A 24395-nucleotide genomic window follows, 5' to 3' on the forward strand; every position below is an offset into this window, starting at 1 on the left:
AGCACAGGCAGGTGTGGGGAATCTCAGAGCAGAGGGTAGAAAGAGGATCCTTAGGGAACAGTGATGAGAAGGAAGCCAGAGGGGAGAGCAAAGCTGGATGACACTGCACAGCGGTGCGTGAGAGGCAGTGGAGACATCAGGGAGGAGCTGGCTTTGCTCTTGAAGAGGCAGATGCCTTGGGACGTCGCTGAGGGCAGGGAAGTGTCCTTGAAGGCAGGCGTGGAAGGTGGGTGGGTGGACAGCAGGGGAAACAGCTCCTGGGCAACACCCTGTCAGCCTCACACAGTCTCCCTGTCCATGTGGGGGTGTCACTGAGGATGGCATGTCGATGGTGCCTCACTCTTGCTCTCTAGGGCTGTTACCTGGCTGACTGGTGAGGGGGTGGGTGGCTATATTGGGGAGTGGGTCTAGTCACTTCTCTCCTTCCTCTGAGCATCCCTGAATGGAGGTGTAGTGTCTTTGAGCTGACCTCCAAGTGTGCCTAACGAAATCATCCAGGTAACACTTCCTTCTTTTTTCAGGTAGGCTCTTAAAGGAGTAGTGTATTTTCCCCATGCAACAAAACTGGGAGAAACAACATTTCTGCAGGTTTCTTGATAGGTTCACCAAAGTGGAAGCACTTCTCTGAAAATTTCTTCTAGAATATCTTTCAAGCTTCATTTGTTCAGAATCCTGGCTGAAATCCAAACCCCACCCATCATGTTAGAATTTGCTTCCCAAGGGCCCCCTTTGTAGATGATGGAGTGGAGGGTAGTTCTTGAGGGCTCAGAGGTCTGCATGGTTATGGGCTAGAGCCTGGTAACAACTTGTAAACCCTAAAGGAACTGTCCCACTTAGCCTTCCACAGGCATATCTTGGAGATATTTAAGGTCTGGTTCCAGACCATGGGATTAAGGTGAATATCCCAATAAAATGAGTCACATGGATCTTTTTGGTTTCCTAGTGCATATAAGTGTTATGTTTACACTGTGCTGTAGTCTATTAAGTATGAAATCACATTATGTCAAAAAAAGTACATACCTTAATTAAAGATATTTTATTGCTAAAGAATGCTAACATTCAACAACACAGGGTTGCCACAACCTTTGATTTGTAAAACATACAGTATCTGTGAAATGCAGTGAAGTGCAATAAAGCAAGTACCCTGTACAAAACTCCCCTCTTAGCTCTCCAACCTCAGGCACACACAAAAGTGTATTCTTAGCTGGCCAAAATCTGCCTCTCTAGTGATACAGCAAAGCCAGGAAGATCGCTCTTCGGCCACATTGCTTTGAGGCATGCCTTTTAAAAAACAAAGAATAAATCAATGCACTACCATCCCTCTCTCCCCATCCCCCATGGACCTCAAAATCTGTTCACAGTAGAAGGACTAGAAAGTCATTTGTTTAGACTTTTTTCAAGCATAAAAAATGCTGATATTTCAAAGACAAATATCCTCCTTTTAAGTGCATTCTTATCCATTAACATCTTGTCTTCTCATGATTACTCTTGGCTCTGTTTTATGGTTGAAGAAAGAGAGGTTGAGAGGTTTAAATAGGTTGTCCAGATCCAGTTGCTGCTCAGTGGGGCAAGCACAAGTCACGTTCAGAGATTCTGACTCCAGAGCCGTTCCACCATTCTGCGCTTAACGTGACTTGGGTTGGGTCACAGGGTCTGGGGTCCCTTCGGCTTCTGCGCAGTGGACAAAGCGTGCTTTCCTGGAAACCAGTCTGGCAAGTCTCTCTCCACTCACCAGAGCCCCCCTGAGGTGAGCAGGGTAGCCTAAACCATCGAGTAATACAATCTTTGCCTTGAAGACACAGTGCAGTCTTCAAGGCCATACTCCAGAGTGGGCTACTGTCAGAGAAAACGCTGCAGGAAAGAGGTGGAGGCTGCATGCTAGGGACCTGGTATCGACGAAACCTTGGCAATGACCAACAGTAGATCGTAAAAGCAAAGTTGTAAAAGCCATAAACCTGTGTTGTTACGTAAAATCCTAAAACCATGTTCCAAATCCCAGGCTGGGCATTCATAAACTTCCAGTATTGATTATGTGACGGGTCCCAGTGCCCTCTAGGGTGTTTCTGATACTGTAATGCAGTAACTTATCTTCCTGGCTGCCCTGTTTCACCATTTCCTCCCTCACATGTTGACTTACGATTTTGTTGAAGATTTATTTCACTCTTGCTCATGTGATAGCTAATCAGTTATTGTTCATCTTTCCCTCAGACACGTTGCTCTTTGACAGCAGGTCCTGTTCAGTGTTATCCACGTCCCTCTAGTGCCTAAAACAAGCAGTAGGCGTCATCAATGGTTTTTGATTGCGTGTGAGACCCCAAGACGTTGGCGGGAAGCACCAAAGCTTGCACTTAGTTTGAGTGTGATGTATTTCCCTCCGGATGTAGAACATTGGTTTATAAATGACTCCTCAAAAACCAACTGAGGTCTGTAACAAGGGTCTTTAAGTGTTTTTACTTTTGACTCAGTTTCACTCTTGAGAATGTATTTAAGGAAATAATCTGAAAAATAAACAGATATCTCTGCCTAGGAAGCACCTGATAGTATTATTTGTAACAGTGAGAAACTGGAAATGATCCATGTATCTGACAGTTCTGAAGGGATGACATCAAATGGTTTATCCGTTAGATCAACTACTAGGCAGCCATTTAAATGATGTTTATTAAGGCTTTTTATGACTTGCAGAAATGCTTAGGATATAATGTTATATGAAAAGACAGAATTCAAAACCATATATGAAGTCTGATGTAGGATTATCTCAACTATGAAAACGGCATGGAAAAACTGCAAGGAAAAGTGAAAATTTTCAAAGTGATTTCTCTAAGTGGAGAAGCTGAGTGATTGTGACTGCTACAGACTGAATGTTTACATGGCCCCTGCCCAGATGTACATGTTGGGACCTGATCCTCAGTGTGATGGTATTTGGAGGTGGGGCCTTTGGGAGGTGGTTATGTCACGAGGGGGACGCCCTCATGAATGGGATTAATGCTCTCAGCAGAGGGACCCCTGAGCATTCCCTTGCCTCTTTCGCCATGTGAGGACACAGCAAAGAGAGAGCGAGCTAGGAACCAGGAAGCAGGCCCTCACAGACACCAGATCTGCGGGTCCTTGTTCTTGGACTTCATAGCCTGCAGAACTGTGAGAAACAAATTTCTGTTGTTCGTAAGTCTCCCCACCTACAGGATTTTTGTTACAGCAGTCCAAACAGACCAGACAGTTACTTTCTTCCTGACATGCTTCTATAAACATAGGTTTTTACAACCAAAACTAAAATAATCCTCCAAAAACCAACAGATAAAGTATTATCTTTAAAGTGATGAAAGTTTCTGTAAAAAAGAGCCCAGTTAACTTATATCCAAACACTTATTACCAATTATTCTGAAAAAAGGCAGGAGAAACAAAAAGGAAAACGGGCAGACGTGTATGAGTGGACCTTTCACGGAAAGTCCACCACCCTAACAAGTACGTGCAAACGTGGTCACCCTCACTAGCAGGGGAGATGCCCATCAAAAGTGCAGGTGAGAACCCGTTTTTCACCCAATGATTGGCAAGATCTAGGAAGAGTTCTGGTGAATGGTCTCTCTGGCTCTCGGGTTTCTTTTACAGTATTGATGAGCAACGCAGTCCTCGGGAAGGTGTAATTAGTGTCTAAGAAACACACGTACCTCTCTATTAGTGCAGAGGTATAAACTTACAGCTGTTTCATCTGTGGGAGGCGTCAGACAGGGAAATCAAAAGAACTTTGCACCATGAATTCTGTAAGTTAGAAACTCTTACAGAATACTGATGTGGCTTCCTCTCTCTTAAAACAGGAAGCTCCTTTCTGGGTTCTCTGGGAGGCAGACTCTGAGACAGAGAGGAGCACGTGGGAGTTTACTAGCGATGTCCTTGGGAAGGGAGCAGGATTCAGCAGAGGGAGAAGCCCAGCTGTGACGGAGTCTCAGGGGAAGCTGTCACGGTGACCCTGCAGGCATTTCTAAAGATGGGTGACCCTTCAGAGCTGAGACAAGAAAGCTGGTATTTATATTTCCTGTATCAGTCAGGAATGTGACACGACCACGAGGAAGTAACTGCTCATTCGGCTGACGCAATTCCAGAGTGGCTGATCCTCTGTGCCACTCCCAGCAGCTAAAGGAAGAGGGTCTGGGGGTGTATCACAGTGTCCACCGTAAAGTGTGTACTTGATTGCTTTTTTTTTTTTAAGGCTTTTTTTTTTTTAAAAGCAGTCTTAGGTTCACAGCAAAATTGAGAAGGTACAGAGATTTCCCTTATATTCCCACCCCTCTCCACCATGCCCTTCCTCCATTATTAGCCCTCACTTGGTACATTTGTTATGACTGAGGAACTACACTGATGCACCATAATCATAGTTTACCATAGTCCATAGTTTATGTTAGGGTTTGCAGTTGGTGCTGTACATCCTGTGGGGTGGACAGATGTACACTGACATGGGAATCTGATGTGATGAAGGTTGAGGTAGAGAGGTAACCTGCTGCATGCATATTCTTTAGAAAACAGCAGAATTAACAAAAAGAGAGGGTACCAGTGAAGATGTGGGAAGACTGATAATTTCATATTTTGCATTTGGGTGAGTGGAGTTCTAATTTTGGAAAGTAATTTGGTGATATCAATTTTTTTAAATTGAGTTATAGTCAGTTTACAATGTGTCAATTTCTGGTGTACAGCACAATTTTTCAGTCATACATGAACATACATATATTCATTTTCATATTCTTTTTTGCTGTGAGCTACTACAAGATCTTGAATATATTTCCCTGTGCTATACAGTATAAACTTGTTTATCTATTATATATATACCTGTCAATCTCTATAAATCTTGAACTCCCAGTCTGTCACTTCCCACCCTGGCAACCACAAGTTTGAATTCTATGTCTGTGAGTCTGTTTCTGTTTTATATTTAAGTTCATTTGTCTTCTTCTTCTTCTTTTTTAGATTGCACAAATGAGTGATATCATACGGTATTTTTCTTTCTCTTTCTGGCTTACTTCACTCAGAATGACATTTTCCAGGGACATCCATGTTGCTACAAATGGCATTATGTTGTCATTTTTATGGCTGAAAAGTATTCCATTGTATAAATATACCACTTGTAGCAGATAAAACTTCCACTTGCCCAGAGACAGGAAATTGTTTAAGGAAAAATGCTCTATTTTTGCTTTTTTTATTATCAAAAATTGAAAAAATATGCAGAAGTTGATTGATTTTTATATTGCTTATTAATGTTTGCTATGTTCCAAGCACTATCTAAATGCTTTACCCATATTAATTCATTTAGCCATTATAAGAGCCCTTTATGTACTTTGTATTCTTATCCTCATTTTACAGATGAGGCACTAAGAGATTAAGAAAACTTCCCAAGGTCACAAAACTAGAGAGTGGTATATTTGGGATTTAAATCCACTCAATTCGGTTCCAAGGTTGATTCATTTAACTCCTCTACCACATCAGTGAAGCTTCTGCTGCAGTGGCAGTGCTCCCGGGCCCGTCAGGCACAGCAATGGCAGAAGTGGGACGGAAGTGTTGGGGCCGACTCAGAATCCAGGAGCCGCACATGGGTCACAGCTGCCGAAAGGAAGTGCCGAGGGCTGTGCTCCCTGACCTGTGATTGTTTCTCAAATGCCAGAATATTGCTGTGGTTTTAGGATGGGTAATTCCTCATCAAAGCACTGTATGTGTATGTGTGCGTGTGTGTGTGTGTGCGTGTGTGTGTGTATGATTCATAGGGAAAGGGCATAATGGGGCCGAAAAAACCACGTAGCCCGCAGTTTCTTAAACTTTAATGTGCACATGAATCACTCGGGACTGGGCCAAAGAACCTGCATTTTCATCCAGCTCTGGGTTGGGGTGAGATGCCTAGGCTAGATCCACCACTTTCAGAAGCAAGGAGACAGAGGACCAAAGCTTTCAAATCTTAAAGAAAAACACACACTGGGATCCTTTCTTCCAATCAAACCTTGTATGAAGATTTAATATGTAAGACAGATAAAAGTGGAGCCAGCCTGGTTGCAGTGAAGGGGGCAGCCAGGAGCCCTGCTCCAAATGCCTTTTGTCTCCTCCAAACTCATAGGACCTCAAAGAAACACGAGGCAGGTCTGAAATAGCCCAGTGATCTGGACCCTCTCCCTGTCTAACAAGGCTTTACTGTAATACTAGTCACATGTGGCCACCAAGTATTTGAAATGTGGCCAGGGTGACTGAGGCATGGAATTACTGAGTTAATATAAATTAACCTAATTTAACTTAAAGCTTTAGCAGTATAAAATATTTCTCCTGTTAAACACAATTTTGTTGTTTTGGTTGGACATTTAATTACGTTGCATAAGATCTTACTATAGTCTACACCCATGCACTTCACCCAAGTTGATGGAAGGCTTGAATTTTTTTTTCTGTACGTCTAATATAACTTACAAATATTGTGTTTATTTGAAAATTTTTTGCAGGCAACATGAATTATAATGATACCCATGGAAATTATAATTAGTGATTACCTTTATGAAACTTTCAAAATTCATTTATTTTAATAGTAACATAATTAAATTATTTTTCTAGTTAAAAATAAGTATGGACAAATATTTAAATTTAAAATGAAGGCATATTACTGCTATGGAATCAAGTGAAGATGTAGCAGCTATTACTATGACTGGAACAGTAATGTTTAGGTATTTTTTTCTCAAAGGACTTCCACATTTACAAAGAAATGTAAACTTTTGCCCAGAAAAGTTGAACTCAAGGCATGGATACTTTTTAATCTTTTCTATTTATCGAAGAACATTAGCTCAATATGAAAAAATTAGTTTCTATCATGCCGTACTGTGGTCTAGCTATATCAGTTTAAAAATCCAGGTTGATTGGAATTTTGAAATAACAGACTAATGTTTCCATTTTTGCTTCATTTCACTGTGTGACACATGCTGAAAATATTTGGGCTGGGTTTTCTGGAGGAGATGCTGTGAGAAGTAATGGATGGAATTGTTATGACTCTTCAGTATAGATGTGCAAATGCTATGAATCATCCCAGTTTCCAGAAATGTTGAAAGAAATAGAAGACAATGGGTTTAATGAATTTACTGTTATTTGCCAGGACTCATTGTCTGAGTTGGGGAAGAGTTTTACGAAGATTTGCTGTACTGGGAAGCCCAATTTTTTTTTTTTTTTGAAACAAAAGGAATATTTGCCAAATGGTCAGTGATCAAAGACACACAATGTCAGTGTGATTCATGTCTCCTCACTGATACTACACTGCATATGGACATGTGAAATTTGAAGTTTCAAGTAAAGGAAAGGCATATTATTTGTGACCTAGCTAGACAGGCTCCAAAATTTATATTGAAATCAAAAATTTTCATAATCCAAATCAGTGATAACAATTTTATATCTTTTTTCTAATATGAATCAATTGCACAAAATTTTAATTGTAATTGACAGTGTTATTATGTAAATTGGCTGGAAAACTTGAAGGAAGCTTTGTCGATATTGATAAGTTCAGAGTCGCTTTTCAGTTTACGTAATATCCTTTTGAATTTGTGTCAGTAAGACTGAGATGATCCAAGATTTAGTAAATTTAGCTAAACTGAACAAAAATTGTTTTGAAACCGATACGCTTTTGCTCCAAAGTCAAACCATTTCTTCCAAAAAAAAAAAATGAACTAATTTGGTCAATTGGATGCAAATATTAAAAGAAAATTATTTGTAATATTCAGCTAACTTATTGGGAAACCTTTAAGTTTGTTTGGAACATCTTGGTTATGTGACTGTTTTTTTAATGATAAATTTTATGAACTCTACAAATCTAGTACTCCTGATGAAAATTTAGTGTTCAAATTGGGATGTGCTGTAAATACAAAAACACTCTGGATTTTGAAGACTTAGCATGAAAAAAGAATGTAAAGTATCTTATTAGTTTCTTATGTTTATTACATGTTGAAATAATATTTTGGATGCATTGATTTAAGTAAAATATGTTATTGAGAGTAGTTTCTCTAGTTTCTTTTTACCTTTTAAATGTGGGCACTGGACAACTTAAACTTATGCATATGGTTCTCATTTTCCATTTTTCTTTTGTACTCCTGGGATATTTGTGTGTGAAACTTCTCCATGAAAGCAGGGATCATCTTTGTCCTTTTGTTTTTTTCTCCACTGCTGAATACTTGGTATTAGACCTGTAACATTCAGGAGGCACTCGGTAAATGTCTGCTAAATGAGTGAAAGATTTTGGGTATATGCAGGTTTTTTTTTGCTATCACAGATATCTTTCATAAATATCTTGTGCAAGTTGATGTGTTTATGTGTGTGTGTGTGTGTGTGTGTGTGTGTCTCGTGAATTTTATTTATTCCTTTAGAATAAATTCCAAGATCATTGTGTAAAAGGGCATGGATCATTTTTATAACTTGTTAAACAATGCCAAGTTAATCTCAGAAAAGATTGAACCAATTTATAATGCCATCCACATTGTAAATTGGTTCAGGATATCGGTCTCCCAATGCCAGCTTTTAGTGGAATGATTAGCAGTGTGGCATTGGGCAAGTTACTGCTCTCTGAAATTCAATTTCTTTAAACTGTAAAATGGAGATAATAATATAAGGTTGAAAATGGAGTGAGTGAGTGTGTAGACAAATACTTACACGGTATTTGCCTTGGGTGAAGTTGGCGTTAAATGCATGATTCCAGTATAAAAAAGTGGAGTATCATAGTGCTCTCCTGTAATAGTAATGCATCTCTGCTGGGGTACAAACTGCCAGGGGAGGTGGGACATGGCTCCTCCGAGGGCAGGGCGGCAGATATCAGTCACGTGATGGGTAACTGCTGGAGCTGCTGGAGTCAGACGTATATGGGAGAAGGAAATTACTTCACCTTTTTTGTACAGTTGATTTTCTAGCCGCAAAGGTTTATTTAAAATCATTGTAAGAGCTAACACCCCATATATTCTTAAGAACACAATTCCAGAAATATTTAATTTCAAAATGAATATTTTCTATTACCTAGCACACAAAGAAAAAGTCCTGAATAAAAATCCCCTTGGGTGATGATTTGACAAATTCCGAAATGGGGCGTGGGTGGGTGGAGATCTTTAACCAGTTTAGAAGATCACTAAGAAAAAACAGCTTGTCAGCTGCCCCATATCCAGGTATTATTCTCAGATTTAGGAGTGCCTAGACCTCCTCTGTCCAGTAGAGTAGCCACTGGCCACGTGTGCCGGTTGAGCGCTTGAAATGTGACTCACCTAAATAATTAGTGTGAAAAAAACGCAAAATAGCTCATCAATGATGTTTACATATCATTACATGTTGATATGATAATATTTTGGATGTCTTGGGTTAAACAAAGCATATCATTAAGTTTACCTGTTTCTTTTTCCTTTTCCAATGTGACTACTAGAAAATTGACAATTACACGTGTGGCTCACATTACATTTCTTTTGGACAGTGCAAGTTCAGACCCCTGCATCTGCCTACAGTATTCCCAGAAACAGTCTAGAACCAGTGGCATAATTTCAAATATGCATTGACAGCTCTGATTAGCTCTAAGCTGGGAATTCACAGCCTGGGAATGAAGCAGCAAGTGTTTGCCTTAGACAAGGATCTGTGAAGCCGATTGGAAACTGCTAAGAGAAAAGGCTGTCACCAGAACTCAGACCAAAACCACCGCTGTTAACAAAAGTAAAATTCCAGGATTTCCTTTTGCATTTTAATTAAAATGGACCATTAATGAGGCCAAAAATCTGACACCAATAGCTGAGAAAAATTTTTTTTTATCTTTGGGTTTTTCAAGTCCAGAAAGACAAAGATATAGTAAACTAATAATGTAGTTCTCCTATAAAGGAGTAAAACAAAGCTATTTAGATTAGAAATTACATCAGTGTGGATCCTCTAGGAAGCAGATGCCAAGATGAGCTGGAACATGCAAGAGATTTATTAGGAGAAGTGTGTGTGAAGGAGAAAGGGGGAGGTGGCAGGGGATGGCAGGGAGAACCTTCAGACCATAATGCAGGTCTGACACCTGTAAAAGGAGAGAGGGGAGGACGAATTGGGTAGAAAAAGCCTCTGACATCAGTGCCTTTCGGCCAGGCCAACAAGAGTCCCAGAGCACAAAGGCTCAGCTTGTGTCAAGTAGAGGAGCATTTTACCCCCACTGCTGTGCTCAGCCACTGGCTGGGAGCAGCCTGGGGGACACCAACAGGACGGTGGGTCCACAGGGCACTACCTGGGGCTGTCAGGCAACTCTGCTCCCCTCAGCAAGTCCCCCTGAAAGGCAGCTGAGTGGTGCACTGCCACACCACCACAGAGATGTTGATCTCCAACATCAGATATTGTGCTGATTTGGAATTAAATCCACAAGCTCAGGTGTTCTTGTACTCTTCTCTATACAGGTGTGAAGTCCTGAAAACCTCCATTAGAGACAGGGCACTTCTGCAAACTGATGTCCTGGGTCAGGACCAGAGTCAGAAGACCAGATCCTATCTGCGTGCTCAGGGCACTTCACTTCGGTAACATTGCTATGAATTATAATATCTGCCTTGCAGAGTAGTTGTGGTTATTAAAAAGGGTATCATGTAAGGGAGCTTTTCACAAAGATAAGATTTTTTGATCACTTCATTCATATACTGAGAGTCCCACCTACTGGAAATCAGGTTATCAAAGCTAAAGACTTCTAAGTGCAGTTAATGCCATGTCGATTTCTTTAGCTACTGGCAATATTTGGCTTGAAAATGACTCCCATCTGTGAAAAGTCAGTTGAATTGTTCTAACTGATCCAAGCCGCACACCGATCAGGAATTTCTTGCAGGATTTCATCTTAGAACATGTCCCCCAGACATTCCCAAGGAGGGGTCCATTCCTCCATTCCGGTCTCTGCTCTAATGTCACCTCCCAGGCCTTCCTTTCTCCCCCTTACCCAAAATAGCCACTCCATCCCCACTTGTCCCTTACCTTGCTCTCTGTTTCCCTTCTCAGTGCATGCCAGTTCCTGACATTGTATTATATTGTTTGTTAGTTTATTATTGTCATCTCTTCCAGAACATAAGCTTCATGGGGTCAGGAACTTTGTTTCCTTGACTGTCATACCCCTGGAATGCTGCCTGGCATATAGTAAGTAATTGTTCTTTTTGACTGGATGAAATTCACATGTGGTCTCCAAAGGGAATGAGAAAGCAAATGAGGAATTGAGAACAATAATACTTTTCATGAATATCTGGGTTTGCTTTAATGGTGAGGGGAGGAGGAGGAGGCTAATTGCAGAGCACAGGTGTCCTAGCATCTCACCTTGGATGGCTTCCACCTCCTCCCCAGTAAGACCTTTCACCAGAATAGCTAACAAGAAGCAAGTGGGCAGATCCAGTACTCAATTTCTCTAGGGGAGGTGAGCAAGCTCTTTTTTTTTTTTTCCCTTAAACCCATGGAAATTGAGTGGGAAAAGAAAATTGAATAAGAGTTCTGCCCAGCCCACCAAATAGACGCTCAGTCTTTGGAGGATCAAGAACAGTTATGTCTGGTGTGGCTTGTCCTTTTAAGCCACGAACCAGGCACAGCTGTAGTCTAGAGCAGGGAAAGCTCTCGCTCTACATCAGTGTAAGAGGCAAAAGTGGCATTGCAGAGTGGCTGATGTCAGAAAGGTCTGGAGGGTCATCTCTCCTGCGTGGACCCATGCAGCAGCCGAGGGGCCGTGAGGGATGGAGGAGGACTGCTCATCCTGAGAAGCATTCCGGCGGAGGGTAGTGTCCCTCTGGGGTGTGGCGGACGGGGTTCCTGGACTGCCTGCAGTAGCTTCAGACTGGAGGAACTCTGTGGCCCTTTTCACTTACTGACTCCATGAGGAAACAGGCTATTTACCCAGAAGGTCAATAGAGAGAAAACGAGAAATGGGGTCATTTAGCAGCCAGATGAAAGCACTCAGCTCTATATAAGGGTAACTTGCTCTGCGGATCACTATCAGGTTCCTCCTTTCTCTGAGGAGGACCTCGTTCCTGGGAGAGCCCCAAGGATTCCAGGGACCCCCACAAGCTAGGAAAAGGCTGTCTGCCAAACAGAGCCCTATGTGAGAGAGGAACACAGGGCACAGCCGGAATTCCCGCAGTCTCTCCCCTTAAAGGTGAGTGCTTCTTGCTCCTGTCCAGGGGAGAAGGAGTCAGCCTCCACTCGTTCACGAGCTTTAGTTCAGTTCTCATAATACTGTGGGCAGTAGACAGAGCACAGGGCTGGGAGACAGAAGACTGAGGCTCTAGTCCCAACTCCACCTCTTACTTTGTGACCTTAGTCAAGTTGCTCAGCTTCTCTGGGCCTCAAATTCTTTTCCATAAAACAATAGGATTGAGTTAAATGACCTCTAAGGCTTTCTCAAGCATTTTTTTTCTTCTAGTGCTCATGTTTGTGAACAGGTGATTGGGTGGATTCAATAAGGGCTGGGTTATAGCTCCCTTTTAGAGCTCTCTCCGAAAGGCAGTTTAGCATTTGGCACTGGGGGTGGGAAATAAGATGTGACTGGCCTAGGAGCTGCCTGTCCTGTCTCTGCCCCAGGGCTCTGGGGTGGCCCTTTCATCCCCAGGAGCGTAGTGCCGTCACAGAAGAGGGCGGAAGGCCTGGCGATGGAGTGCAGGTACCGTCAGCTGGTTCTCCCGCCTCCCCCCGCACTGACCTCGGAGTGGTGAGTCACACTTCATTACCGCGAGTGCCTGGCAGCGGCCCTACACAACTTCTTGAGCTTGTCAACACCCAGGGTAGAATAAATCATCAGAGACCCATTTTTAGCCAAGAGTGAAAAATGAAGTCACCAGAAGTTGCCAATTAGGGATGCAGATGGGAGGCAAGGGTTTGTTGAAGGACAGAGCTGTCTTCCCAGGGAGCCAATCCCAGGAAGTCTGCAGGATCTGCAGCCTCACAGCATTTGGAGAGAAGGGCTGGAGGGAGAAGCCCACAGCTGGAGGGAGAAGCCCACAGCTGGAGGGAGGGCCCAGAGTGCTCCCTGCCCCTACCTACTTTCAAGATTGCATCCACCAGCAGAGGGATCCTAGCTTCTCCTTGCTCTAGGAAATAGGCCCTTCTTGCTATCTCGAATAATAAAATCACAGGGAGCTAGGAGGAAGATGCTGAATTCTCTAAATCCAGTGACCTTCCAGTCTTTTGTTCTGCTTTATTTTAGGAGCAGAGGGAAGAGGGAGAGGAGGGTTTGCATTTGCAGCCTGTATGCTCAGCCTTCCTTCTGCTTTCTCCCCAGCTCTGGCCTGGACTAATTCACCTCGGGGCTCTTCCACTCCTACCATCCTGTAGTTCATTACTAGATTCGAAAATAACACGTTTCAGCCAAGCTGAGCATGTGGGAAAATTGCGGATATTTTAAAGATGAAACAGCACCATTTCAGAAAAAAGAAAAAAATCCCAGTTCTGTTACTTTTATGAGCTGTGGGATGCTGTTCAAGTTACTTAACCTCCTGCCTTTATTTCCTCCTCTTGTCAAGTGCAGAAAATAGTAGTGTCTGCCTCAGAAGGTCCTTGGGTGGATTTAAGTAAGATAAATCAGGTCAGGGCTTGTTTAATACAGGGCCTGCCAATAGACCCAGGCAAGAGGGTGTCTGAGTAGAAAGCACACTGGTGGCGCCCAGGCTCTCTTAGGGAGACAGCAGGAGCTGGGGGTCTGTTTCAAAGTCTGGGTGCCCATTCTGTCCCCTCTCGGTCTCCTGAAGGGACAAGTGAGTTCTACTCCTGGGCAGCCCTCACAGGAACTAATGAGTCCTCTCTGGACTTGGTTGACTAGGCACCTTCTCTCCAGCCCTTGCATACGCCACATATCAGAAGGGAGGACTGACGGCCTCAGAAAACACATGAAGGCACAGACAGGGAAGAACCAACGTGTGCGTTCATTCATTCATTCATCCAGCAAAAACTGCACCCATCTGTGCCTGGTAGGACACCAGGCCTGGGAGGATTCAGAGACCACTGGGGCCTGGGCCTTCCCCTCCAAAGCCTTGGGGAGAGGCCAGCCTTCTTGGGACCCAGCTTCCCTCTTGACTCCCACCCTCCTTTTCACTCCCCCATTAATTAGGCTTGGACCTTGGCCATCTAATTTGAAAATAATCTTTATATCCGTGGGCCTCTTCCTCTTGGGGGTGCTAGTTGATCCAGGTTATTAGGTCAGATTGTCAAAGGACCGTATATCCAGAAAAGAGAATTTACCTCCGGGTGAAATCTTGGGAAATATGTACATTTGAGAATGAAGTGTGGGAAGAAAAGGCCATGAAGGGAAAGGTACTGAAGGATGGGGTTGTTGGATAAAGGGTGGGAGCCTAGCTGAAACTGCTGGGAAGATGGGTAACTTGGCGAACCCCACAAAGACGCCAATAGGTTTGTGATTCCAAGAAAAGGAAGTGGTCCAAGCAGGCAGTCAGCCTCAGGCTACAAATAGGGCAGTGGACAGGGGCCAGAGGCCAGCTATTCTCAGGCGCAGGTGATTCTCAGAAGTCCAGGCTGGCAGCACCATCAGGCTGCAGGCTCCTGCCTCTGCCCAGAGTCCAGTCCTGGCACTGAGGCAGGAACCTGCAAAAAGCAAGGCAGTTGTAACAGGAGAAGATTTCAGTTTCCTGTGAGGCTGGCCCTGATCAAATGCCCAGCATAGAGAGGGGGCTGGGCCTGCAGGTGGGGATCGGGTGGCCCCAGCTCGGGGAAGAACAGGTCTGGCAGAGACTGCAAACCAGGCTGATGGTTCCCAGAGAGAGGTAAACACAAGGAGGTGGGTCTGAGGTGGAGCTGATTAATGGGGTGGCTGGCCTAGATTCAGGAGAGGATAACGACCTCTGCCTTTAAGATGATCTCAGGCGAGCTGTGCAGGGGATCTTCCCTCATTCGGAGACCAGCGCATGGATGAGAATGTAACCCCATCAAACAATGTTTCTCACATGACAGTCGTGTGTATCGGTGATTCACCTGGCCCTCGCCACAACCTTGCGTGCTAAGAAAGGGAGGTTGCGTTTTCTCCATTTGCCAGCGAGGAAGCTGACTCTCAGTTGGCAAAGGGGACTTGTCCTAGGAGGCAGCTGACGGTGAGGGGCCAGAAGAGGCACCCAGGGTCAGCTCAGGCTGCAGTTCCCTGAGCCCTTTCCTGTCTTGTTTTTTCGTTTGTTTTATGTTTTTGTTTTGGTGGGAGGAGGATAGTGGCTGACGGTGGATTTCAGTTCCAAATTCTGGCCCTTCCCCTTACTGACTTGTGTGCTTTGGGGCAAGATGCTTAATCTCTCAGAGCCTCCTTTTCCTCATTTATAAAATGGGACAGTAATGCTGACTTTCCTATTCTTGATGTCAATATGCCAGGAATGAGGGCTCATTCAGTTTAGGTTCTTTCCTCTTATCTGAACAGTTAGCTCCTAGAGCTTCTCACTCACACCTACTAGAGCTATTACTCAAGCATGGAGGACGAGGAGGAGGAGGACGAGGAGCAGCATTTCCAGCTAGAAAGACTCTTACTAGCTCTAGATCTATATTGTCAACTGCCAATCCAGCTTTTACACTTGGATCTCAGGCATCTCAAAATGGAACGTCATGCTCTTCCCCAGAGGACTCCTTCTCTGATGCCCCCTGGCTCAGTAAATGGCACCAGCCACTCAGTTATTCATGTCAGAATTGGTCAGTTACCATGTATAGTTTTCTTTTCCACATTTCATTACTTATCAAGTTCTGTGGATTCAAAGTCCTAAATTTTGCTCCAATCCACCCATTCCTCTCTGTCTCCTCTCCTTCTCTAGTTGAGTCTGGTCAAGGCACCCTCATCTTCTGCCAGCACTTCTGCAGCATCTTCCAGGGGACGTCACTGGCTTCACTCTTGCATACTTCCTGTTCATTCTTTCCACAAAATTCAGAGCCATCTTTTAAAAAAAAAATTAGTTAAACCATTTATAACACGTTACACAAAATTTGCCATCTTAGCCATTTATTAAGTGGATGATTTAGTAGTGTTAAGTCTGTTCACATTGTTGTACAGTCTTCAGAACTTATTCATCTTTATGAAACTCTTTATCATTAAATAACTCCACATTCCCCTTAGCCCCTGGCAACCACCATTCTACTCTCTGTCTCTATGAGTTTGACTATTCTATGTACCTCATATAAGTGGAATTAAACAATATTTGTCTTTTTGTGAATGGTTCATTTCACTCAGCATAATGCCTTCAAGCTTCATCCATGTTATAGCATGTGTCAAAATTTTTTTCCTTTTTAAGGCTGAAAAATATTGCATTGTATCTATATGCCACATTTTGTTTAACCATCCATCTGATGGGCACTTGGATTGCCTCCACCTTTTGGATACTGTGAATAATTCTACTATGAACGTGGGTGTACAGATGTCTCCTTGAGATGCTGCTTTTAATTCTCTTGAGTATATACCTAGAATTGGAATTGCTGGGATCATATGGTAGTTCTATTTTTAATTTTTGAGAAACTGTCATCCTGTTTTAACATAGCAACTACACCATTTTACATTCCCACCAACAGTGCACAGATGATCCAGTTTCTCTACATCGTTACCAATACGTATTATTTTTCGATAGTAGCCATCCTAATGGGTGAGAAGTGTTATCGTATTGTGGTTTTGATTTGCATTTCTCTAATACTCAGTGATTTCGAGCATCTTTTCATATGCTTACTAGCCATTTGTACATCTTCTGTGGAGGAATGTCTATTCAAATTCTTTGCCCACTTTTAAGTTGGGATTTTCTTTGTTGAGTTGTGGGAGTTTTTTAAAAAATATATCCAGATATTAACCTCTTATTGGACATAAAATTTGCAAATGTTTTCTCCCATTCCGTGGGCTGCCTGTCCACTCTGCTGTCTGTATCTTTTGATGCACTTCAATGACTTCTTTCTACTCCTAACATAAAAGGCCAAAGTCCTGCATAACTCAGCTTCAGGTTACACTCTGGTCTCATGAAGCTCCCTGTTGATTATTAGGCTGTCACCACTGACTTTTCTTTAGTTGCTCTTAGACGCTGTGCTCTTCCCCTCCTCTGTTTGCTTTGTCCTTTGCCTAGAACACCTAACTAGTTAGTTAGCAGTGTGAGCTTCTGTTCGCAGGTCACCACTTCTAGCAGCAGACTCCATGAGGACCAGCACCGCGACCCAGTGGCACAGTAGTTCCACGGGCCATGATACTTTTAGGGATCCAGAAAGAAAAAATACTTTAATTTAAATAATTTCTCTTCAAATTAGTTGAAGAAAAATCAATACAAGAATAGTGGATATATAATAATAAATCCAATCTGCATTATATTTGTCTTTACAATAACACAGTCATCAAGTATAAATTAATTTTTTATTTCTGGAGGAAAGAACTCAAAAAGACTAAGTGCCAAGGGCCCACAAAGTGTATAATGTGACCCTGATTGTGCCTGTCTTGTTCATGCCTGTGTCCTCATTTGGCCAATGATAAGCCAACACATACTAGATGCTCAACTAACAGGCACTGAATGAACAAGGAATAAGGAGGAATAAGAGTAACAAGGAAATATCTGCCTCAAAAGCCCCAAAATTCCCCGACACAGATTCCTGGAAATACACCCACAAAACTTTAGTCATAGGAGGTAGAGGACACTGACCTTCCTGTCTGAGCCCAACAGTGTTTTGTTCTGGTAGCTGGGGAATAAAGCCATCTGTTTTGGAAGATTTTAAGAAGGAACTCTACAGAAAGTCAAGAGCTAATCTTACAACTTAGTTCAACCTGAGTTGTCCACGGTTCTTAAAAACTGATCCTCTGCACACCGGGAGGGCCTGGGACTGAAGCAGTGTTTTCTCTTTCTTTGTTTGTCTGTTTTTTTTTTAAATCTTTCAATACTTTAAAATTTAAAAAATAAAAAAAAGCTTTATTGAGTTGTAACTGCCATACAATAAACTGCATATACTTAAAGTGTAAAAATTTGACATATGTACACACCTGGAAACCATCGCCACAATGAAGAAAATGAACACGTTTATCCCTCCCAAAGTTTCCTTTGTGATCTTTCTCATCTGTCCCTCTCAGACCTCCACCCGCAAGCAACTACTGATCCAGTTTCTGTCACTGCGGGTTAGTTTGCATTTCTAGAGTTGCATGTATATAAATGGAATATACAGTATGTATATATGTCTACTCTTTTGTCTGGCTTATTTCACTGAGAATATTTATTTTGAGATTCGTCCGTGTTGTTGCATGTATCAGTAGCTCGCTCATTTCTGTTGCTGGGCAGTATTTCATTCTGTTGATGTACCACATTTGTTTACGATGAACGTCTGAGTTCCTCTTTTTTGGCTGCTGCAAATAAAGCTCCTATGAACATTCATGTCTAAGCCATTGTAAGGACATGTGTTTCCTTTTCTCTTAGGTAAATACCCTGGAGTAGAACAGCTGGATTATATGCTGGGTGTATCTTAACCTTTTTCAGAAACTGCCAAAGTCCTCGCCAAAGTGGTTGTACCGTTCTGCATTCCCACCAGGTGTGTGAGAGCTCTAGTTCCTCCACGTTCTTGCCAAACTTGGTATGGCCCCTCTTTTTAATTTGAACTGTTCCAATTAGCGTGTAGTGGTATCCGATGGTGGTTTCAGTTTGCATTGCCATGGCGACTAATGATATTGGACATCTTTTCTTGAGCTTATTTGCCATCTGTATACCTTCTTTGATGAAGTATCTATTTAATTCTTCCTCCCATTTGAAAACTTGGGTTGTTTCCTTACTGTTGAATTTTGTGAGTTCTTTATGTATTCTGGATACATATACTGGATCCTGGATACTTTATTAGATATATGCTTTGCAAAAGTTTCCTCCTAGTTTTTGGCTTCTCTTTTCATTCTCTTACCACTGTCTTTCAAAGAGAAGTTTTTAATGTTGATCAACTTGTTCTTTTTAGGTACAGTGCTCTTGGCATTATACTTAGGAAATCCTTGCCCCTAACCCCAGATGACAAAGAGTTTATCCTGTATTTTCTTCTCCATGTTTTATTGTTTTAGATTTTACATTTAGCTCTATGAGCCATATTGATTTAATTTTTGTATATGGTATACAAATGTTATCTATTTATAGCTAGTTAACCAATTTTCCCAGCATAGTTTGTTGAAAAGGCTGTCATTTCTCCACTGCCTTGCCTTTAATACTTTGACAAAATCACTTGTCATATATGTGTGGGTTCATCTCTGAGCTCTGTTCTGTCCAGTTCTATGTTGTCTGTTTTTATGCCAATATCACACTGTTTTGATTGCTAGAACTTTGTAATAGTTTTTGAAATCGGGTAGTGTTAGCCATTCTGTTTTGTTCTTCAGATTTGTTTTGGTTATTCTAGATCCTTTAGAACCAATGTGTTAATTTCTTTAAAATAGCCATCTGGTATTTTGATTGTGAAGCTTTGAATCTATAGAGTACTTTGAAGAAAATGTATGTGTGTGTGTGTGTGTGTGTGTGTGTGTGTGTGTGTGTGTTTGTATGTGTGTGTGTATCTCACTATACAGCACTATATATTGTTAGGATGTCAATTTTCTTCAGATTGCTGTATCTATATCTACATATCTCCAGCCCCTCTTTTGCAGCCTTATCACCTTTTTGCAGATTCTAGGCCATAGCTCAGATGGTGACCCCACCTAGAATACACCACCCCAAATTACGGGGAGCATTGACATAGAAGGCAAAGGGAACAATTCTGACTAGATGGAAGTTTAAAGAAAACTCTAAAATAAAAGCCAGCTAGAAATAAGGATGTGTCACAAGTGTGGTAGAGAAGTTAATAGCCTCAATCTTTAATAGAGTTTCTACTTTGATTTTAAAAAACCCACAAAAACATCAATATAGGAAAGTGGGCAGGGGACATGAACAGTCAGTTCACAGATAAGGAAATAAAAACGACTTATAAATCTATGGAGAAATGTTCAGCTTTACTGGTAATCACAGAAATGCAGTCACAACAATAAAATGCTGTTTGCCCCCTGCTACATCAAGCAAGATTAACACCGTGACACTACTCAAGGCTGGCGAGGGTGTGGGGAGGAAATTCAGGAAAGCAATTTGGCAATGGGCTTTGAAAAAAATATTCGTACTCTTTACACAGTAGTTCCTCTTCAAGAAATCTTCCAGAGAAATAATCAGAAATGCAGACACAGATGTACGGGCACAGATGTTTAATCACAGTGTCATTTATTATTGACGGTAACCTGCATGCCCAATGCTGTGGAAATGAACGGATTGTAGTACATCCAAACAATACAGTCCCCGGCAGTTACTTTAAAATGATATTGACTAAGCTGTTTTAACGATACGGGAAGGTTTTTTTTTTTTAACATAAACTTAAAAAAAAAATCAAAATTGTGTATTCAGTATGATCGCAAATATATAAACTTTGCAGGAAAAAAAAAAGGCCCTAAGATAAAGAAAAGAGTGGTGTGATTTTGTGTGATGGTTATTGTCTGTATCCATTTTTAAGGTAAATTTTACATGCACAGAAATGCACAAATCTTCACCATACAGTTTTGACAATGACTATACTCATCTCGCACTCCTGTCACACATAGAACGTCTCCATCTCTCTAGAAAATTCCCTCGTGCCCCTTTTCTAGTCACTATCCTTCCTGCAAGAGGCAACCTCTATTTTTCTTTTTTTCTTTTTCCCCTCCTTGATCTGTTTTGCCTGCTCTAGAACCTCCTAGACATGGACTCATAAAGTACACACTCTTCTGTGTCTGGCTTCTTTTGCTCAGCATTATGTCTGTGAGTTTTATATTTATTTTAATTTTCTAAATTTTGCTTGTTGCACCTGCCCTATTCGAAGAATAAAAAAAGACTCATTTTAGAAAAGCAGGGCTCTCATTCTTTGTCCGCCCATGTTTGGTCTGTGTACACCCTTGTGATGCTCCATCCGTCAAGCCCTTGGCCTCCTGGTCCCACTGACCTTCCTCTGCTGAACTTCTGTGCAGCTGGGGGCTGTGCCGGACACCTCACTGTCTGATGCTAAGTGCCACTGTAGGAGAACAGCTCCAGGGGGCGCCCTGCTGACACTGCGCGTGGCTACAGAGGCCACGTGGGCGGGACTGGACCCACAGTGGGTGTGAGTCTTGGCAGTATGCCTTGTGATCCGCTTCCCTTTTGCCCTCTTTCCAAGGAGGCTGACACTCCTTCCATGCTTTAGGGGGAATGAGGCTTCAGCAGCAGGGACCCCGGCACTCGGGTTGCAGGCCTCCAGCCCCCTTTGTTCTGGTGTCATGGGCCACAGGGAGCCAGCACCTTCGGCTGCTTGTCCTTACACATCTGTGTAAGTAATAGCCTGTCTGGATCTAGATCGGGCCAGTGTTTCTTCCCCAGCCACAGCTCAGTTAGGCCTTGGTCCTGCCTTGTGCTTGACAGTTTCAAGGACTGTCTTTAACTTGTTTCCTAGGCCTACCCTAACAGAATACCACAGAAAGATATCGCCTTGCAGTCTTTGAGGCTAGAAGCCCAGATCAAGGATGGGAGCCCTCGAAGGGCTGTGAGGAAGGATTTGTTCCGGGCCCCTCTCCTTGGCTGGCAGACGGCCACCTTCTCCCTGCGTCTCTCCACGGCTTTCTCTCTGTGTTTGTGTTCGTGTCCAAATTACTCCTTTTTATAAGGACACCTGTCATGTTGATTAAGGCCTACTTTAAGGAACTCATCTTAACTAATTGCTTCGGCTACAACCCTGTTTCCAAAATAGGTCCCATTCTAAATATTGGAGGTTAGACTTCAACTTACGAATTTAGAGGGGGGACACAATTCAACTCATAACAATGTCTTTGTCCCCAACCAGACTGTAAGGTCCTGACCAGGAGGGTCTCAACACATGCTTGGCAAGTTTACAGTAGGTAACAGAAGAAAGTGAACTAAATAAGGAGTTGTCAGGAGGAGGCTGCAGGGGGACCTGGGAGTGGCATTACTCCAGTCATATTCCCTGCTTGTCAGTGACCCTGAACTGGCCATGTTCGAGAAGGTGAATGAAGGTTGTAAACCAGACGTGCAACTTACTAGTTTCCAACAGGGACCGGAGGGACTCCCTCTAGCCATGGTGTTCCTTGCCTTCTGTGGGGCTGAGTTCCTGCAAAGCCACATTCGTCACCCCAGGATTCTGAGAGCCTTGGTGAGCGCCAGGGAGGCCCCTGGAGTGAATGCAGTTCCTGGGGAGGCTGGAGGAGGAGCTCAGAGGTGATACCACCCGTTTTCCAATGTTACAGGTGAGGAAACTGAGGCCAAGAGGCTGAGCAGGTTGTCTGCTCTTGGTGGTAAAGTGACAAAAGCTGAGACAAGAGCCCAGGGTCCTGACTTCCTGTGGAGTGCTTTTCCCCACGAAGCTTTCAGTCATCCATTTGTCTTCTCTTGGATGCACTGTCCCCAGTGTTAATGTAGCAGATGCCTTTGTACCCTGTCACAGAAGATAATGCCTCAAGGCCATGGATTCCCACAGCCTGGGTGGAGGGTGATTGCAAGGAGCTGGTCGCAGAGAATGTCCCAAACACCTGGTTCTTTAGCAGACCCTCCTGCCCCAGCCCTGGGAGACTCCCTGAGTTCACGCTCAGGCACTGGGTTTACTTGTGGTCCTTCACGTGTAGTGCCAGATTCCATTCTAGTGGCTGAAGCAGGCTACTTCCATACTCAGCACTGCCCTATGCTTTAAGTTTTTTTAAAAATAAGATCAACGTTCATGCTCATAAATAGAGTGCAAGCTCCTGTGAGAGACTTTTCCTTTATCTTTGTCTCCTATTCCTGGTTGTATAGAGGCTTAGTAAATAGATAAACACGCCAACGCAATTTATGGGAGAAGCCCTTCCCTGCTTGTGATGGTTGGCTGTGAATGAGAGGAGGCAGATTTGAAGAATCCATTTCTTTTCCTGTCTACCAAAGTCTACTGTTAGGTTTACTTTGGCAATAACTTTCTTCCCGCCCTTCCCCTCCCCTGCCCTCCCTCCAGCTTCCAGACAGTGGACCTTGAAAGAGGGCTTTTCTTTAGGGAAGAGGGTTTAATGACTCCAAACCAAAGGGTTGTCAGAGTTTTTCCCCAAAATCCTCTGTTTAGGAATATCAAGGGTTTCCCTTTAAATTTAATTAAAAATCACCACTCTAAACCAGCCATAAAAAGGAGGAGCAGGAGGTAAAAAAATGGCACTCAACCAAATCCTCAGTGTGAATCTTCAGTGTAGACCCAGTTTTCCTTACTGGAACACCAAGGCAAACGTGATAAATATGATCAAAAATGGTGCCATTTTAAAGAGCTCATTAGTGCATCTGGGAATCACCAAGAGAAATTCCAGGGAATCAGTGGCTTCTGGGAAATGCATGTTCATAGAAAAGGGATCCACCATTTTCTCCCTGAAGATCAATTCATTAATGTCATGACATAATTTCCAAGCAATGTCTTACCTAGCCTGACACTTTTTAAGACCCAGCGGATATTAACAGGCCACTCCTTTGGGCCTCAGTGATGCATAAGGAGTCTCCAAATGTTGATCTGAGCCTTTAAGAAATATTCATGCTTGATCCAGGACTGCTCCCAGAGTGTGTCTTCACTGTGCTCCATCCTCTTGTACAGAATCTAAGGTCAGAGTTGGAAGAAACAGTAGGAATCATCTGTAACCATCCATCTGTAATATCATTTCAGATATTGCCTCCCCATGAGGTCTTTCCTAACCTGACAGCAAACTAATTACTTCTTCCTCTGAGCTCCCATGCCCCTTGCATGGTGTTGGTTACAGATTTTCCCAGCATGCATTATAATTATTTGTTTGCATGTCTGTCTGCTGGGCTGTGGGCTCCTGAGAGCCAACTTCATGGCTTAGGCCCACATTCTACCCTGGCTCCTAGCAGAGTTCCTGGCAAACATTGGCTGCTCAACTGATGCTTGTTAAGTGAATGAAGGAGGGCCCCACTTTCTACAGGTGATAGAAGCTGGGGACGCACAGGCAGCTGATGTGCCCTGGGTAAGATAAAGATCTCTTCTCATTGCTTATATTCTTCTGCAGTGAATTATGAAAGAGATTGAACTAATAGTAAAATGTATTGTTTTTATTTTCTGTGTTTACTATCTCTGACCAGACATGTAGAGGCCACACATTTCCAGCTTGTTTTGTGTGTTGCCTGATTGTCTTATTGAATGTGGTTGACTCTGGTTAATGATGGGAAACTCTTTGCCCCAAAGAGAACAGGAACTTCTTGCTCAAATCTCAGGCTTGTTTGGCCTGCTTGTCACCTTTCAAGAAAATGTAGTTGGCTGGAAAGTAGGAGATCATGTCCTGAGTCTCTTTTCTTCCTTTTTCTTTCTTAATATTTCTGGACAACTCGAGTCAACCCAACTATAGACTTGGTACATTTGGGAACAAAACTTCAAAGACCTGAGCTGTCTCTTGCAAAAGCTGAGCAGAGGTCCCAATTTGCTGTTGACCT

General features: G+C 42.9%; 1 protein-coding gene across 10 annotated transcripts in view; it reads left to right on the forward strand.

Annotated features, from left to right (window-relative positions):
* The window catches only part of LOC116277994 (uncharacterized), a 246210-nt gene that overhangs the window by 194590 nt on the left and 27225 nt on the right, over window positions 1-24395 (forward strand). For 6 of the 10 annotated variants that reach the window (XR_012073273.1, XR_012073275.1, XR_012073274.1 and 3 more), the window contains 4 exons: window positions 10386-10502; window positions 11032-11103; window positions 11966-12103; window positions 12529-12655. Coding sequence is in view for 1 of the 10 variants with exons in the window: in XM_072962343.1 (XP_072818444.1) it covers window positions 10436-10502; window positions 11032-11103; window positions 11966-12103; window positions 12529-12655 (404 nt within the window). In the remaining 9 variants the exon portion in view is untranslated. Of the gene's footprint in view, window positions 1-10385; window positions 10503-11031; window positions 11104-11965; window positions 12104-12528; window positions 12656-18413; window positions 18466-24395 lie in introns of all 10 variants that reach the window. The other 4 variants (XR_012073276.1, XR_012073277.1, XR_012073272.1 and 1 more) reach the window with 4 other exon arrangements.

This window comes from Vicugna pacos, chromosome 6 (genome assembly GCF_048564905.1).
Source record: "Vicugna pacos chromosome 6, VicPac4, whole genome shotgun sequence".
Lineage (NCBI taxonomy): Eukaryota > Metazoa > Chordata > Mammalia > Artiodactyla > Camelidae > Vicugna > Vicugna pacos.